Source organism: Notechis scutatus, chromosome 1 (genome assembly GCF_049901735.1).
Source record: "Notechis scutatus isolate UNSWTSFEM ecotype Mainland chromosome 1, rNotScu1.2, whole genome shotgun sequence".
NCBI lineage: Eukaryota > Metazoa > Chordata > Lepidosauria > Squamata > Elapidae > Notechis > Notechis scutatus.
The window spans coordinates 65,779,783-65,796,240 of NC_142009.1; the positions used below are offsets into that span (position 1 = coordinate 65,779,783).

The 16,458-nt window shown below is 37.3% G+C and overlaps 1 protein-coding gene across 1 annotated transcript; it reads left to right on the forward strand.

Annotated features, from left to right (window-relative positions):
* The first annotated feature begins 2,354 nt into the window (after window positions 1-2,354).
* On the forward strand, window positions 2,355-14,022 carry NLRC4 (NLR family CARD domain containing 4). Its single transcript, XM_026680748.2, has 8 exons — window positions 2,355-2,472; window positions 3,815-4,217; window positions 4,721-6,709; window positions 8,069-8,161; window positions 9,011-9,178; window positions 10,209-10,301; window positions 11,714-11,878; window positions 13,663-14,022. Exons 2-8 carry the CDS (start codon window positions 3,956-3,958, stop codon window positions 14,007-14,009), a joined length of 3,117 nt encoding a protein of 1,038 aa, XP_026536533.2. The 5' UTR covers window positions 2,355-2,472; window positions 3,815-3,955; the 3' UTR covers window positions 14,010-14,022.
* Window positions 14,023-16,458: the final 2,436 nt, after the last annotated feature.

The following is a 16,458-nucleotide window of genomic DNA, read 5'->3' on the forward strand; positions in this document are numbered from 1 at the left end:
TGCATTGGTGATGTAGAATCTGGAGCAGCTCAAGAATTCATGGCAACCATTGACTTGAGCATTGGTGATTGCATGTTGGTTTGGGTTTTATATTGGGGTAGTGTGATAGAATGTGCACCTGGAGAAGAAGCCATGGATGGAGTCTTGGCAACAACAGAGCTTTCTCATGGTAGAAACAGTTGTACATTCCAAAGAGAAGCCCAAATTAAGAGTCCCGCAGTACTGAACCAGATGCGGAAGGCAGAGGTGTATTAACCATTAAGCAGACTAAGTACGTGCTTAGGGCACCAGGCCCAAAGGGGGCACCACAAAAACTTTTAGGTAGCCTAAGCTTGGCTTCATTTGTACAGTTTGTACAAAGGAGGGGGCACCAAGATTTGTCAGTGCTTAGGGCACCAGTGAGCCTTAATCTGCCACTGGGGGAAAGGGAGAAAGATGTTCAGCCACATCCTAGGATCTCTCAGGATATATATATATTAGAGTGGATGGATATAGCTTTAGTTTGGCAAGATTCTGTCCATCACCTGTAAACAAATAAAAGAGTGGATTTCATTGAATTTCATTGTGTCATCTTTGAGCTTGAGCCTGACAAGTACTTGCACTGTGAGCTAGTAATGAAAGATAAACTGCTAGTCTCTTGCTATAGTTGGGTCACTCTATGACTGCTTTCTCTTTGCTGGTTAGGGTTTCAGAAGGATGAGTTCCAGAAATTACTTAGGCTTTTTCTTGAGTTTTCAGTGGATAATTCAACTGAACCCTTTGTTGCACTTTAAAATAGGCATGTGAGGGGGAACTTAGATTGGATGATTCCTATGTAGCCTCTCACTGTAATAAATCCTGAAGTGGGTTTTTTGGGGGGGTTTCTGAAAAACTCCAGCAGATGAAACAGCAGTAGAGATGCCTAGAATGATACTGGAGAAAGATAAGACCTACAAGTTTAGTACAGGTAAGAACCAATCTTACATTGTGGCAAAAAGAGTAACAAAATGTGAATATTTTTCCTGTTGTTATAATGTCCACAAATAGCTGTCCAGCAGCCTTTTATGAAGTGTCCCCTTCATTGCTGCAGAGAACAGGCTACAAGAACATTTGAAGAGCTTCTGGGAAGAATAATTTAGGCATCTAGAATAAAGTTACTCAGATCCATTTGGAATTAAACTCCAACTGGGCAAGTCCAATCAAGGCAATGGAAGCACAATCTTGCACGCTTAGCTGGTTAGTCTTGTCCATGAGACACTTTTACCCTTTTAGTCCTTTATCCAACAAACATTACTATTGAAATGTTGTTTATTGGTAGGCTATCTGGACAAATTAAAGAAGAAAGACCTGGTGGGATGTATGAACAAGATGGTGCTACTGACCTTATAACCTACTCTACTGGATGCTTCCTATAGGTGTTTGGCTAATCACGGTGGGAACAGAATGGTGGAGTGATTCACCAAATATTTTAGAATTATAGTTTCCACCACCTCTTCCCATTGGCTATTGATGTTCAAATATGGCAATGGGATGTGTGGCAATTGATGTCTAATTTTTACAGGATCACCATTTCTCCTACTTTCTAAATCTTTGATATGATCCAGCTGGCTCTTATTACAGCCTAATACATAGCAGATGACAAACCTAATACTTTCCAGAGGTATGACATTCCTTTAGGTTTTCCAAACAAAGGGGAGGTTGTGGTCAATTGTGTAAGAAGATCTTATTGTTCTTATTAGGAGTCTTGCCCAGGGACATGCATCAGTTGTTGATTTTTTTTAGTTTTCGTCTTACTTTTATTATTCTTGGCCCATGTAGGTGTTTCCATTCCATCTTTAATATCCTGATCACAGATGTTTAATTTCTGAGTCCAGAATATTTAGTCAGCTAGTTAATTTATATTTAGCAAAAAGTTCTACACTCCTTGGCCTGTATCAGTACATTCCAGCAACTAAAATGTAGCTCTATAAAAATGTATTCTCTTAACCTGCTTTAATTAGGCCTTTGTGTTTCGTAATTATGGCTTCATGTGCCGATCTAGAGAAATTTTAATTTTATTTTAAAACATTTTTCTCTGGCGCACAGGAAGATGCTGTAATGTTGTCACAGAGAAGTCACAACTTTAATTCACTTTAAAAGAGAGCTTTGAAATTTTCTGGGCAAAGAATTGAGTATATTCCACCTGCTCAGGTTTATACTTCAGCTGAAATCATACCTGGAGCAAGCACCTAGGCCTTACCTAAGTTACACATACACTTGCTTCCTTGCCAGATCATTTGTAATGAATGTTGTGGAGAGCTGTCTTTGAATGACAGTATTCCCTTCTGTAAGCACTACCCTTTCTTGCAACACCTCTCTTCTGGAAACCGGAAGTATTGTTAGTGTTCTGTGAGCTAAGTGAAACAAGTGTCAAAAGTTCGACAACTGGGTGTGAGAAGGAACTTAAAACTGCTACCGATTGGTAACATTTTCCCTAACAGCTTCTCAAAACAGGTATGTTTCTTTTTGCTTGACATACTTTGAACATTTCAGACATTGTTTTAGATTTGTATTATAGAACAACCGTAACAGGAGATGGGTATTCTCTGAAGATTATTTCTACTTACATTTGTGAAAGGAAGGAAGGGGGGGGAGGAAGGGGCGTGGGAAACACGGACAGAGAACATTTCTTTACTAGAAGCAGCTCCAGATCGGTCTGTTAATCCTCTCCTCAAGATCCAGCCCCTGCAGCTCCATTTCAGGATCCCTGGGGCTCCTTCAAAGTACTATATTTTTCCCATAATCAAAATGCTTTTCCTTTTTCCTTTTTCTTTTTGGAGGGCAGTGGGGAGGGGGGGGAGAACATGGTTACTGCTCCAGAGTCTTAATATATTTGTTGAAACCAAACTCTACAAACGAACTTTGGAGGTGAAAGACAGCAATGAGCAGCTCCCTGACAAAGTTATGGATATTTTCTGCTTTCCTTGGTGCTAGCTCTGTGTCATGCTTTTATTCCTGTCCAGATCTCTTGACTGCCTATGAGTTGAGCCAACTGCAAGTGTAGAATTCAGAGATGGCTCAAAATATTTTGATGAAGGACACTGAAAATCTATATGTTGTCTTGATGCCTAAAAAAACTACAATATATATATTTGTTGTTGTTGGTTGCGAAGTCGTGTCTGACCCATTGCAACCCTATGGACAACATTCCTCCAGGCCTTCCTGTCCTCTACCATCCTCCGGAGTCCATTTAAGCTCATGCCTATCGTTTCCGTGACTCCATCCAGCCACTTCATTCTCTATCATCCCCTTCTTCTATTGCCCTCAATCTTTCTCAGCACTAGGCTCTTCTCCAATGAGTCTCCAGTATATTTGATAGTTTTCTGCTAATTAATTGAACTGCACATTTGCTGCTTTAAACATATATCTTCTTGTCAAAAGGGCCAGGTTGATTGTTAAGATTTTGTTATGTCCCTTGAAGAAATGTATTTCTTTAAAATGTTCATCACTGTAAGAGAGTTTAAGGAATTAGCCTTTCTTAATGACAGTCACATCACAAAATGAACCACTTTGGAACATCTTGTACTACTGTTAGGAGATGGTTTTGGTGGATTCAATGATTTGACAGTTTGCTGTGGATTTCCTCATTCCAGGAAGGGAAATAAATATGGTAGATATGGATATATTAATTCACCATTCACATTTCCCATCCCATATAGAAAATATTATATTATTTTTTATGATTTTTTTAAAAAATCAAGTTTTATAATTAGCATCATAGCATGGTTCTATGATTCAGTCTGTGTGCATTTGTGAAGTTTATATTTTATTATTAAAATATCTGCATTTCCTCTAGGATTACCAACCATTTCTGCTGCTGTATTTGAACCTTCAGAATAAGAGTTATGACCTGGAGTCAAACCAAGTTAGCATTCATTATTCAGAGAAGGAATAGAATTGATTAGATTCAGATTAGAAGAACCATCTGCTCTCACCAATGGATTTTTTAGAGAATAACCGTGAACAGCTTATTCAAAGAATGGAGATGGCAACCGTCAAGAAAATTGTAGATTGTCTTTTTGCAAGATCTGTTTTGTCACATGAAGAAAAAGATAGCATCCTTTGCCAAAAAGTAAGGCAGGATGCGTCAAGAAAATTGATATGCTCCATTTTGGAAAAAGGTGACAAAGCCTGTGGTATTTTGGTGAGATCACTGGAGAAAATAGATTTTTTCCTTTTTAAGAAATTACAGGGAAGCCGTAAGTAGATATCTAATTTATTTTTTATTAATTATTATTATATTCTTATAGCATCTTTATTAAGATTACCATTTTTTTCAAATTTAATTGCTTTATTAAGTACAAATTAACCTTTATTATTTTGTCTAAGATAGAGGTAGTGTCAGGAGAAAGTCATCCGCTCAGACTTTTATGAACCATTAAAACTATAGAAATCAGTAGTTTTCAAGAATATTGTACCACACCAGAGAAAGCTTTTGAAAGTTAGAACTAGCTCCTGAAATGGGCTCCAAAAAGATTTGAGCTTCAAAACTCCAGATAATTACTAAATAGTAGCAAAATATTAAAGGGTTTTCTACTTATCAAGATTTGTACAGCTCAGATTGGACAACAGCTCTAATTAAAATCTAGTATAAAATGTAGGTTGTCTCTATCTGATCTCATTTAATTTGTATTGTCGTAATATATCAGTTAAATCATACTCTTTAGTAAGATTTCATTCAGATCTTTCTGTTTTGTTTTAGATACTGATGGGCAAGTTAGACAACAAGATGTTGATTACTTAGCTCAAGATTTAACTAACTTATATAGGCATAAGTCCTTTGAACGTTTTCATCCACTGGGCGAAGAAATTGATATCATCTTTGATTTGAAGAATACCTATACTGATATCTTGCTTTGGAAGAAAGATATCCATAATTCCCGTTTGGCAGAAATGACTTTAAATGACCTTTTAGATGAACTTGAAAGTCCCTGTATCATAGAGGGAGAAGCTGGGAAAGGAAAAACGACTCTCCTCAAAAAGATTGCTTTACTCTGGGCTAATGAAGATCATCCTTCTTTGATGAGGTTCAAGCTTGTCTTCTTCATCAGCCTGAGTGGGGTAGAGGCAGGATTATATGAGACCATATGTGAGCAGCTTCTTAGGAAGAACTATAGAATATGTAAAGAAGACTTTATGGAGATATTAGAATTGCTAGAGGAAAAAGTCCTTTTCCTTTTAGATGGGTATGATGAATTCAAATCCCAGAGCTGCCCAGAAATAGAAGCACTGATAAAAGAAAGTCATAGATTCAAGAATACAGTTATTGTTACTACAAGGACCGAGTCAATTCGAAGTCTGAGGCTGTTTGGGTCGCTGATTGCTGAGACAGGTGATCTAACCGTGGAAAGTGCAAAAACACTAGTTAAAAATATCTTGGAAGAAGCCACAATAGCAGAGGGCCTGCTGTCTCAATTGGAGAGTTTAGATTCCACTTTTCAGAATTCAGGGACTCAGCTGGAGAACCTTATGAGGACCCCTTTATTTGTGATTATTGCTTGTGCCATCCAAATGGGAGAATCCACTTTCACTCCACATACACAAACCACTCTGTTCTCCACCCTATACAATTTGTTGGTAGGGAAAAACAAGCACAAGACCAGAGAGACAAGTGACAGACATTTTCGGCTCAGCCTAATTCACTGTGGAAATTTGGCTTTGGATGGAATCTTTGAGCAAAAATTTGTTTTTCATTCTGAGGATGTTCCCAGTAAAGAAAAAGAAAACGTGCTGTTATCTATCGGCCTTATGCACAAGTACACAGCTCAGAGACTAAAAGTAGCATATACATTTTTTCATAAATCTTTCCAAGAATATATTGCAGGTAGAAGACTTTCCAGACTATTGAGATCCCATAGTGATGAGGAAGTAACCAGAGGACTCAGTTATCTAAAAAGGATTAAGAGTTTCTCAGCTATAATTACTACTCACCACAGTTTACTTTTGTATACCTGTGGATCGTCTTCCGAAGCCACCAAAAAAGTTATCAGCTATTTATCAACCATTCATCAGGGGGGTAGTCTTTTTGGATTGCCTTCTGTTTGTGATTTAGTTCCAGAAGAACTCAAGAAACATGAGCAAATTGCTGCTGCTGAGGAAGAAGAAGGCTTAGTAGCAACTCGGGAAAATTCATTTGTGGAGTGTGCTATTAGATTCCTCTATGAAAGCATCTCTGAAACAACTGTAAAGGAGGAGTTTGAAGAATTTTTCCATGATAAAAAGTTGTACATCAATACCCAGAGCATTCCTACCTATGTCTCTGGGTTTTTTGACTACTTTTCTAATTGTGTAAGTATGTTAGAAGTCATCAAATTAGATTTTTTTGGCACTTCATCAGCTACAAGGACAGCATGGAAAAGTGTCATCCCCGAAAAGGCAGTGTCCTTATTCTTCAACTGGAATCGAAAGCTCAGAGGTTTAGAAATTACCTTAAAAGATTTCAATCAATTAGAAAAGGGTGATGTTAAGTATCTGGAAAAAATATGTTGTTCTGCCGCAAGTCTGAGACTGATTATCAACAAATGTCCTGGCCTCACAGGAAAGTTGAGGGAAGTCCTCAATAGCTGTACTAATCTGCAGGATCTTATTGTGGAGTCCACACCTCTTAGCATCGAAGATGAGCAACAGATAACCCAAATGATGGTACTGAAAACTATAAAAGTAAAAGACCTGCAGAGTGAAAACCAGCATGGTATGTGAACAATAATGTCGACAAATAACATGTTTACTGTGATTCATTTGTGGAATGTGCTATTAGATTCCTCTATGTATATTGTTCAGGGCGTTTCCAGACCCCCATGCAAAATGCCTCTTTATACACTCTTGTATTTCTGTTCCATAGGCTAGTGTGGAGTATACCTCACTATATCAATAAAATCTCTGTTAAGGTCATCTTCTCTAATCTCTATTCTGGATTATAGTGCTACCTAACTTTACTTGAATTGGCAGAAAATTATATCGACATGAAATTCGCTATTCCTATCATCTATTTCCTATCCTTCACCTTCATAATGCATTGTTCCTCAGTCATCTTAAAACATAGAACAATTAGAACATAGAATAATAGAGGTGGAAGGGACCTCAGAGGTCTTCTAGTCCAACTCCCTGCTTGGGCAGGAGATCCTAACCTTTTCGGCACCAAGTGCTGAAATGGGAGCGTGTGCGCATGTGGGAGCACTGGAAACTGGAAGAGCAGCTCCTCAGTGCGCATGTGCATACTGGGAAGCTGAGTTTCTGGTTTCTGTTGCAAATGCATGCGCGAAGACCACCCGGGCAGTGCACATGTGCGCACCAGAAACCAGAAGCTCAGCTTCCTGGCATGCACATATGTGCCGGGGAGCTGCTCTTCTGGTTTCCAGTGCTCCTGCACACACAAAGACCAGCTGGCCAGCGTGTATGTGCGCACCAGAAACCCGAAGGGCAACAGGCAACAGCTGGCGTGCCCGGAGAGATGGCTCTGCATGCCACTTCTGACACACGTGCCATAGGTTTGCCATCACGGTCCTATACCATTTCAGACAAATGGTTGTCCAGTCTCTTTTTGAAAGCCTCCACCGATGGCACATTTACAACTTCTGAAGGCAAGCTATTCCATTGGTTGATTGCTTCCACTATTAGGAAAATTCTCCTTAGTTCTAAGTTGCTTCTCTCCTTGGTTAATTTCCATCCATTGTTTCTTGTCTTGCCTTTTGATGCTTTGGAAAATAGTTTGACCCTCTCGGTAAAGCATGATAAAGCCTAAATTACCCTGAGATTGAGCAACGTTTAAGGAAGAAAAAAAACATGTCTGCTTACTCAAAATCTCCTTTTATTTTCTCCTGCATATATTACTTTCAGGTTTGTTGAAGGTATGTATGTGAAGGATAGAGAAGTATTTGGATGTAGTATGAAGAATGGAGAAGTATATGAAGATGGGATGGAAGAAAGTCTCTTTTTTGTCTTGGATGAATAATATTATTGGTGTCTGTTTCTCTGTCTGCAAGTTCATCCATCCAATTCCATCCGTCCTTATATTATTATGAGTCTTTTAAACCAAATGTTCTTTTCTTAGGGGGACTTCTGGATGCAATATCTATCCTTGCTAATGTGGAAAAGATTACATTTGATAATGTCAAGATGAATGAGAACACTGCTGACAAATTAGGTAACTTTAGTGAATGCACCCATATAGTATCCTATAGACTTCTGTTGAAATTTATTTAATGTATGTTTAATAACATTTAGATATTCTACCCTTCCCTTTGTTTTTTCTTCCTTCATTTTATCCTGTTGTTAGATTGCATGTTTTAATTCTAAATATTAAATTTAGTATAAATAAGAAGCTGAATATTTACCATGCATGTAACCAGTCAAGTAATTTTAATCTACCCTGAAAAAAAAATAGATTGAAGCATCTCAAGTGATTGTCAATACATTGCATGTTCCTCCTGCTTAGCAGGATATGGGGAATATATACTGGATTGGTTTGCAAGTCAGTCCTTAAATTAGTCATCCTATTTGCTTAGAAATGCATGAGTAGTTCAGTGGCCTAGATGTAGAGTTCTCATCTCACAATCAGGAGGCTGTGAGTTCAGCTATTTCTCCGGACACAATGAGCTGCGAACTCTGCATTGGTGACAGAAACGGTATCCGGACAGTAAACACTCAGCTCCATTCAATTGCTTCGACTCTACCCTGATGCAAGGGATTACAGGGTTATTAAAAGACAAAAGAAAAAGAAAGAAAAGAAATTTGCTTAGAAATGCATGCTTGAGATAAAATTGGATATTAGTTGCCTTTGAATTATGTTCACCATATTGAACAATACTATTTAATAATGAAAATGGCACAAGCATAGTGTTTTTACAACATGTTTTTCATTTCTTTTGCTTTTCTTGCACTTTACAGAATGTTGCTTATTTCAAAAGGGAGTACTGTAGTGTTATGGATGTGAAAGTTGTAAGAGAATAAAACGCTAACTAGGTTTCCCCCCCCCCCCTCAATTTGTTTACAGCTGAAGGCTTAAAGAATTTGAAAAAATTGAATTCATTGCAATTGAAAGAGCTTACAAATGTTGGAGATGGAATGATAAGTATAGTAAAATCAATATCATATCTTCAAGAACTAGAAGAAATTTATTTGGTTAATTGCTGCATTTCTGCGACTGCTGTAAAAATTCTAGGTAATGTCAATATTTTGGTTATTTTAATCCACTTATTCTATTTATAAGTTATCCAGTAATAATATCATTCTTGGGGCTATATCAAACTTCTAAAACAGATGACATTCTGAATAGTATTGCTTACAATTCTAGAACAGATTCTCCCCATCCCAAACTGTTAGTCTCCAGATATTAACAGTCTTGTTGGTTGTGAATTTTGAGAAAGGATAGTAAGTTGAGGTAATCTATACCGTAGAACAAAAACGGTACTTTCAAAACAGAATAACCTTATAACCATTATGCAGTTCAGACTGTTTATCCAACTCTAGGACACTGGTGGCAGCTGTTAGGGGTGTCCGACACCAGTGTCATATTAGTTGCTATTGGATCCTGTATGGTGGAAATGCCCCCTGAGCTTGCTGCTCTTCTGCATGCAAAAAAACGTTATTCATCCTTTGAACTCTGATTTTATCCAGCCTTCTTCAACCTGGCACCCTCAGTATGTGATGAAATTACCGCTCTCAGGCTTTTTAACCAAGGTGACCAATTGAAAATGCTTCCTTTTTCTGGGGTCCTACAGATGCTACTAAACTGTAACTTTCAGGATCCTTTTAACAATAGCTTTATTGGTCAGGGTTTCTGGAAATTAAAATTTCAGCCACATCTGGAAAGCCAAAAATCCCATTCTTCTTTTAGACATAGAAGAATCTTTTAGACATAGTTTCTCAAAAGGGTGATTCTAACCTTGTTATGTCATTCAGAGATTTATCTCTGTTTTCATCTTCAGACTTTCTTCCTATGGATCTTCCAGAACTGGACCTTTTTCTTTATCCCTTTGTATTTAATTTAATTTAACCTCATTAAACTCTGACCAAATAATAAAATTCAGAAAACAATTAAACACATATAATTAGACTGCTGATATTGCTTCTGTCATTATTAGTAGCAATTTATCACAGTGGTCTTTTTACAAAGCACAGATTAATTATCTTAATTCATACTCTTTCCCAATGCCGATGAGTTAATTCACTGTGTACTTCTTATTTTATAGTTCAAAATATTTGCAGCTTACCCAAACTTTCTGCACTTGATTTATCCAACAATTTTTTGGGAAATGGAGGAAAAGAAGCTCTTTGTCGATTAGGTAAGAAAGATAATTTTCTCTCAGGAAAAAGGTTGCAATCATAGATCATATTTTGGTGTTTTGCTCAATAGAGGAGCTATGCCGATGCAGTGGTTAGAATGCAATATTGCAGGTTAACTGTGCCCACAGCCAGGAGTTTGATCCTGACCAGCTCAAGGTTGACTCAGCCTTCCATCCTTCCAAAGTCAGTATAATGAGGACCCAGATTGTTGGGGGCAATATGCTGACATTGTAAACCGCTCAAAGAGTGTTATAAAGCAGCGGTTTCCAACCTTGGCAATTTTAAGACTTTAAGACTTGTGGACTTCAACTTCAACTTTAAGACTTGTGGACTTCAACTCCTAGAATTCAGCACAGCTGGCTGAGGAATTCTGGGAGTTGAAGTCCACAAGTCTTAAAGATGCCAAGGTTGGAGACCCCTGTTATAAAGCACTATGGAACAGTGTATAAGTCTATGTGCTATTGCTACTGCTATGTTCTAAGAAATCTCAGTCTTAATTTGGGCCTTGGATTGAAAAGAAAAATATTCAAGAATGGAAAATATATGTAGTTCAAGGCAAAATTGTTGGATTCTTGGTGTTCTCTGAGCTCATTTTTCTTCTGTGGACATTTCATTACCAGCTAGGTAAAATAATTAGCATATGGATGAGTGAAGTTTGCTGTCTGCTTTTATATATGATAGCTTGTCCTTCCTAACAATACAAACCTAAAATAAGAATTCTATAATATTGAATAAAATTTTATAAAATAAATTTATATTTATTTTATTGTTATGTTATGTTGTTACGTTATGTAATGTATGTTATATATATTATATTAATTATAATTTTATAATATAACACAATTATAATATTATTTATCATATATTATTATATAAACTAAATTTCTATAATATTGAACAAATAAATCCTAAAAACTAATATCCTATTTTAAAGGCGTCTTTTAAAATGCCACTAGCAGGTCATTTTCTATAAAGTAATTCAACAGAATGCAATTCAGAGATGGGCTAATGATAGGGAAGGCTTGATCGAGAGTTGCAGACAAACAAGCTTAGAACGAGTTTTGTGAGCTAAATGGCCTGGTGAAAAATCATATAATAGGAATGTGGGAACCCTTTGCAGCAAAAAATGGGAATAAAATAATGATTCGTATGTTGAACTGCATATTATCTATCTGCATTGCTTATGTCTCTTTAATACTTATTTGCAGACTATGTTTTAATTAATGCCATAGTAAATGGCAGCTTCTATGTTGTTGAATTTGCTGATGCCTGTAAAGTTAAACTAGGTCTGATTTGGTTAATCACCAAACTGGTTACAGGCTACACTGGGAGATTGAAAAGCATCCTGAAAAAAGACAGAGGGAAAACAAAACAGTAATCAGAAGTAAAGGTGATTTTATCTTTTCTTTAGTTGAAAGTTTAAATGTCCTACCAAAGATGAAAATTTTGATGTTCCCTTGGGTGGATGAAGTGAGTGTTTGCCTTGTTAAGTTAGAAGAGTTAAAGAAAATGCCACAGTTGACCAAACTTGGGCTAAAGAAATGGAGATCTACCAACTCTGAGGCCAGAATTCTCAGTAAGTATATTTTGCAGTCTTAAATGAGATTCATGAAAACAAGAGGGAAGGATTCACATGTATACTGACTCAAAGCAATAGCTCTGATCCAAAAGGCTATTGTAAGGGTTATTTGTTCATTTATATAATAAATATACCCATCTTACCTCTGTGACTCGGTGGCTTATAAAGTTAAAAATCCAAAAATAATTAAAGCACAACCAAAAAATAATGGCAAAATCATTTTTAAAAATTCTCTTAAAATAATGAAAATATTAAAACAATCTGTGGAAGAGCGCCATTTGTTTTCTTGAAAGCACAACCATTTATCAGACTCTCCACATCACCAGATCCCAGGCCAGATGACAAAGCCATGTTTTCAGACTCCTCTAGAAGGCCAACAGGAACAGGGCTAATCTCACCTCAGAAGGGACAATGTTCTCAAGGATGGTTGCTACGGCAGAACAGGTCTCTTCCTGCCTCCTGTCAGATGACATTTCTTTGTACACAGAATTACAACATGTCGTTTCTGCCAAATCTGATTGACAGATAGATTTGATTGAGACAGTCCCTCCAATACCTCAGCTGACTTTTGCAGATGTTCTGCATGTTTATGTATATAGAAATATGACCTAAAACAAAAATTAGATAAATATTCATACTTGGTACTGGAAAAAAACAGAACTATGTTTCGGTATTTAGCAATACAATAATAGGCCTCCTTGGGACACAACCTAAACCAGGGGTCCCCAATTTCCAGGCTGTGGCCCACTACTGGACCTTGAGCTGTTTGGAACTAGGCAGTGGAAGTGGCGGGCGAGCGCATGTGCATCTCCACTTGCGCGAGCACACTACATTTGCATGAGCGGCAAGCATGCATAGCCACCACTCTCACAAATGGAGCTGTACACACATACATGCTTGTCCACCATTCATGCGTAGCCATCCGCTCTCCCCCTCCCCACAGCTGATCCGCAAAGCCGGAAAGGTTGGGGAACTCTGGTCTAAATTACCACAACACTATCTAAATTGGTACATGATTCATGATTCTAAGAAACTTCTGTGGAAGGATCTTGGAAGAAAACAATCTGTTGCTTTTACACTTTAAGTTTTCTAAAAGCCTGGGTATGTTAGAAGTCCCTATATATATTGGGACTAATGTTTAGCACCACATAGCCTTCTGATCAGGCAGGCAGTTGGATATTGATGGAGAGTTAAGTGTTTACATTGTGTCCCTTCTTTATCTGTCATTGCTTTTTGCCTCAGAAATTTCAGACAGGTTTCTTCCTTCTGTTTTCTTCTGCAGGCATATGCGGAAACATGTTTTTTGACTCTATTTTAATTTATATAGCCACCAGTTTTTCTGTAGCAACCCTAGGGTCTAACAGCATATTAGAAAAAATACCAAAAAAACCCACCAATAAAACAGCAACATATATGTCCGACAGTTGAGATTAAAAAAACATTCTACAGTAAATCGTAAATTTTGCCTATCCCTAAATAGTTCCAATAAATAAATCTCCCCTCTCTTATGGCTATATAACCTGCTTGTCAAATCCTTGATGAGGTCAGATTCCTGCTCTTGAGAATACTGACATAGGATCCTTCAACCTTAAATACTAATTGATTTGATTTTGAGATGTAAAGCATTATCTTTGTATTCTCCTCGATATTAAGATTCGGTATAGGCCATTTTTGAACATTCATTTATATTATATATATGATTAAGCCTACACTCAATTACATTTTCTGTATAATCTGAGAAACAAGAAGTGACTGAATGTAATTCAAACATATTTCCCTAGGTTCTGTTCTTGCAAAAGCACCTTTGGCAGACCTCCAACATCTGGACATGGCAGAGACTTCCTTGACAAGTGAGGGATGGCTCACTATCTTGAAGGCATTAACTCATCTCAAGAAGCTGACATTTCTAGACTTCAGCCAAGAACAAGGCTTCACGCCTTCCGCCCTCTTAGTCTTGGCACTGGCTCGCCTAATAAACCAGTTGGTTTCTTTACAAGAGATTGATCTGACTGGCTGGCAGTTTGATACCCATGAGCTGCAAGAAATTAACAAAGCAAAGGAAAGTCATAGAAATGAGTTGCACGTAATAGTTTCTTCAATCAAGCCACTTCTGGATACAACAATTTGATCATTCCCAGAACCCCAATGAAATATACTTCTAAGTATCTTAATATGAAGAACTTACAGGTGGAAAAGACTTATAGATGGGGGGGGGGAACCCTCTAGAATCTAACCTTGAAATCAGAAAAAAAATATGAAATGTGTATTTTAAAAAAGCACAAACAGACTTTTTAAAATGTGGAAGGAAAGCTGGTGTTATACAAGTTCTCTTTATCTGAATTTTAATATACAGCATTATAATATATAAACAATTACAATATTCTTTGTTTTTTTAATAATAGTAGTGAATCTATTTTGAAAGACAAATCTAATATTGTCAGTATAAACAAGATTATGTCTGCACATTTTCCTTTGGTGTTTTGATGCTTTAATTTCCCCCTCTTGTATTTGATGCAAAAAACAAGAAAGATTATTATAAAGGTTATTTTGCAATGAAAGTCATCTGAACATTTTATTCCCTTTTATGACTATTGTATCTCTTAAAAGAAACATAACTTCACAATACAAGCAGGTAACCAAAGCCTATGATCTCATCCCTTAGCAGGATCTTTTAGCAAATTTTGAACTGGTGTGTAATCACCCATGTATGAGTAAAAATAAGAGACTTGATAAAGAAAGAAAGCTCATTTTTCTTTCCCTAGTCTCCTCCACCTGCATCATTTCATTATCATCAGTGGGTTTTTTTTGTGTTTGAATAAGCATGCAGCTGAGACAGCTTTTGACCTCCATTCAACCACCATATTTATCTGAAGAATGCTTTTACTGAGCTGAAGATTAGATAATGTTAAATTAGGAAATACGTGTACTAGAAATCAAGAAATACACTTTAGAGAGGGCAACTTGCAAATCATCACTTCCAGATGCTGCTTCATCATTCCTAGACAACTTTGGTGCATAAGCGCACCAAAACGTGCCTACTGTCCCTGTCCTATTGTTTCTTTTTTTCTCATTCATATCCATTTTATGTATTTATAACCATGTTTATACTTATACCTGTTATCTAATAATTGTTTGACAAAATAAACAAACAAACAAATAAATAAATAAACTTAAACAACTATACAACTTGCCTCGTGGTGTGACCAGAACAATCTGGAACTGAACACACTCAAAACCGTAGAAATGGTGGTAGACTTTAAAAGAAACCCATACTACCACCTCTTACAATATTAGACAACACAGTATCATCAGCAGAGACCTTCAAATTTCTAGGTTCTACTATATCACATGACCTAAACTGGACACCTAGCATCAAAAACAGTATCAAAAAAGCACAACAAAGAATGTTCTTTTTGCGCCAACTCAGAAAGCTCAAACTGCCCAAGGAGCTGCTGATACAGTTCTACAGAGGAATTATTGAGTCTATCATCTGCACCTCTATAACTGTCTGGTTTGGTTCTGCAACCCAACAGGACAGACATAGACTTCAGAGGATAATTAGGACTGCAGAAAAAAACAATTACTACCCACCTGCCTTCAATCGAGGACCTGTATACTACACGAGTCAAAAAGAGGGCTGTGAAAATATTTACAGACCCCTCACATCCCGGACATAAACTGTTTCAACTCCTTCCCTCAAAACTACGCTATAGAGCACTGCACACCAGAACAACTAGACACAAGAACAGTTTTTTTTCCTGAAAGCCATCACTCTGCTAAACAAATAATTCCCTCAACACTGTTCAACAATTTACAAAGTGTGCACTACTATTTCTGTTAATCTTCTCATCACTCCTTATCGCCTATCTCCTCCCACTTGTAATTGAAGGACTGTAACATTGTCGCTTGTATCCTTACGATTTATATTGACTGTTTCCTAGTAAGATTTGATTGTTGATTGTACCCTATGACTATCATTAAGTGTTGTACGTTATGATTCTTGATTCTTAACGAATGTATCTTTTCATTATGTATACTGAGAGTACTTACACCAAGACAAATTCCTTGTGTGTCCAACCACACTTGGCCAATAAAGTATTCTATTCTATTCTATTCTATTCTATTCTATTCTATTCTATTCTATTCTATTCTATTCTATTCTATTCTATTCTAAGATGAGTGGCTTTATAGAGCAGCTTACCACTTTACTGGCAACTCTATGGTGTCCCTCTGAGACTTTTTGGTACATTTTATTTTGTGATGGCTGTGGTCGTTACCTATACAGGCAACCAGCTGGGCACATGGGGTTAATCTAAATATTCCTGCAGAGTGCATAAGGCAGGCAGACAATGACTGGATAGCCAGAGAGTCAGATGGGTCAATGTTGACACCCAAAGTGTTATGTTGGAGGAAGCCAGTGGTAGGATTCAGATTTGTTTACCACTGGTTCGGTGGGCATGGCTTGGTGGGCCTGTTTTGTGTGCACACAGAGGCTTTCCTACTGACCTCCTGCACTTCTGCACTCTCCCTGTCTCTTCAATAGCTGACGCGCACCAATCTGTTGTTCCACGCGATGT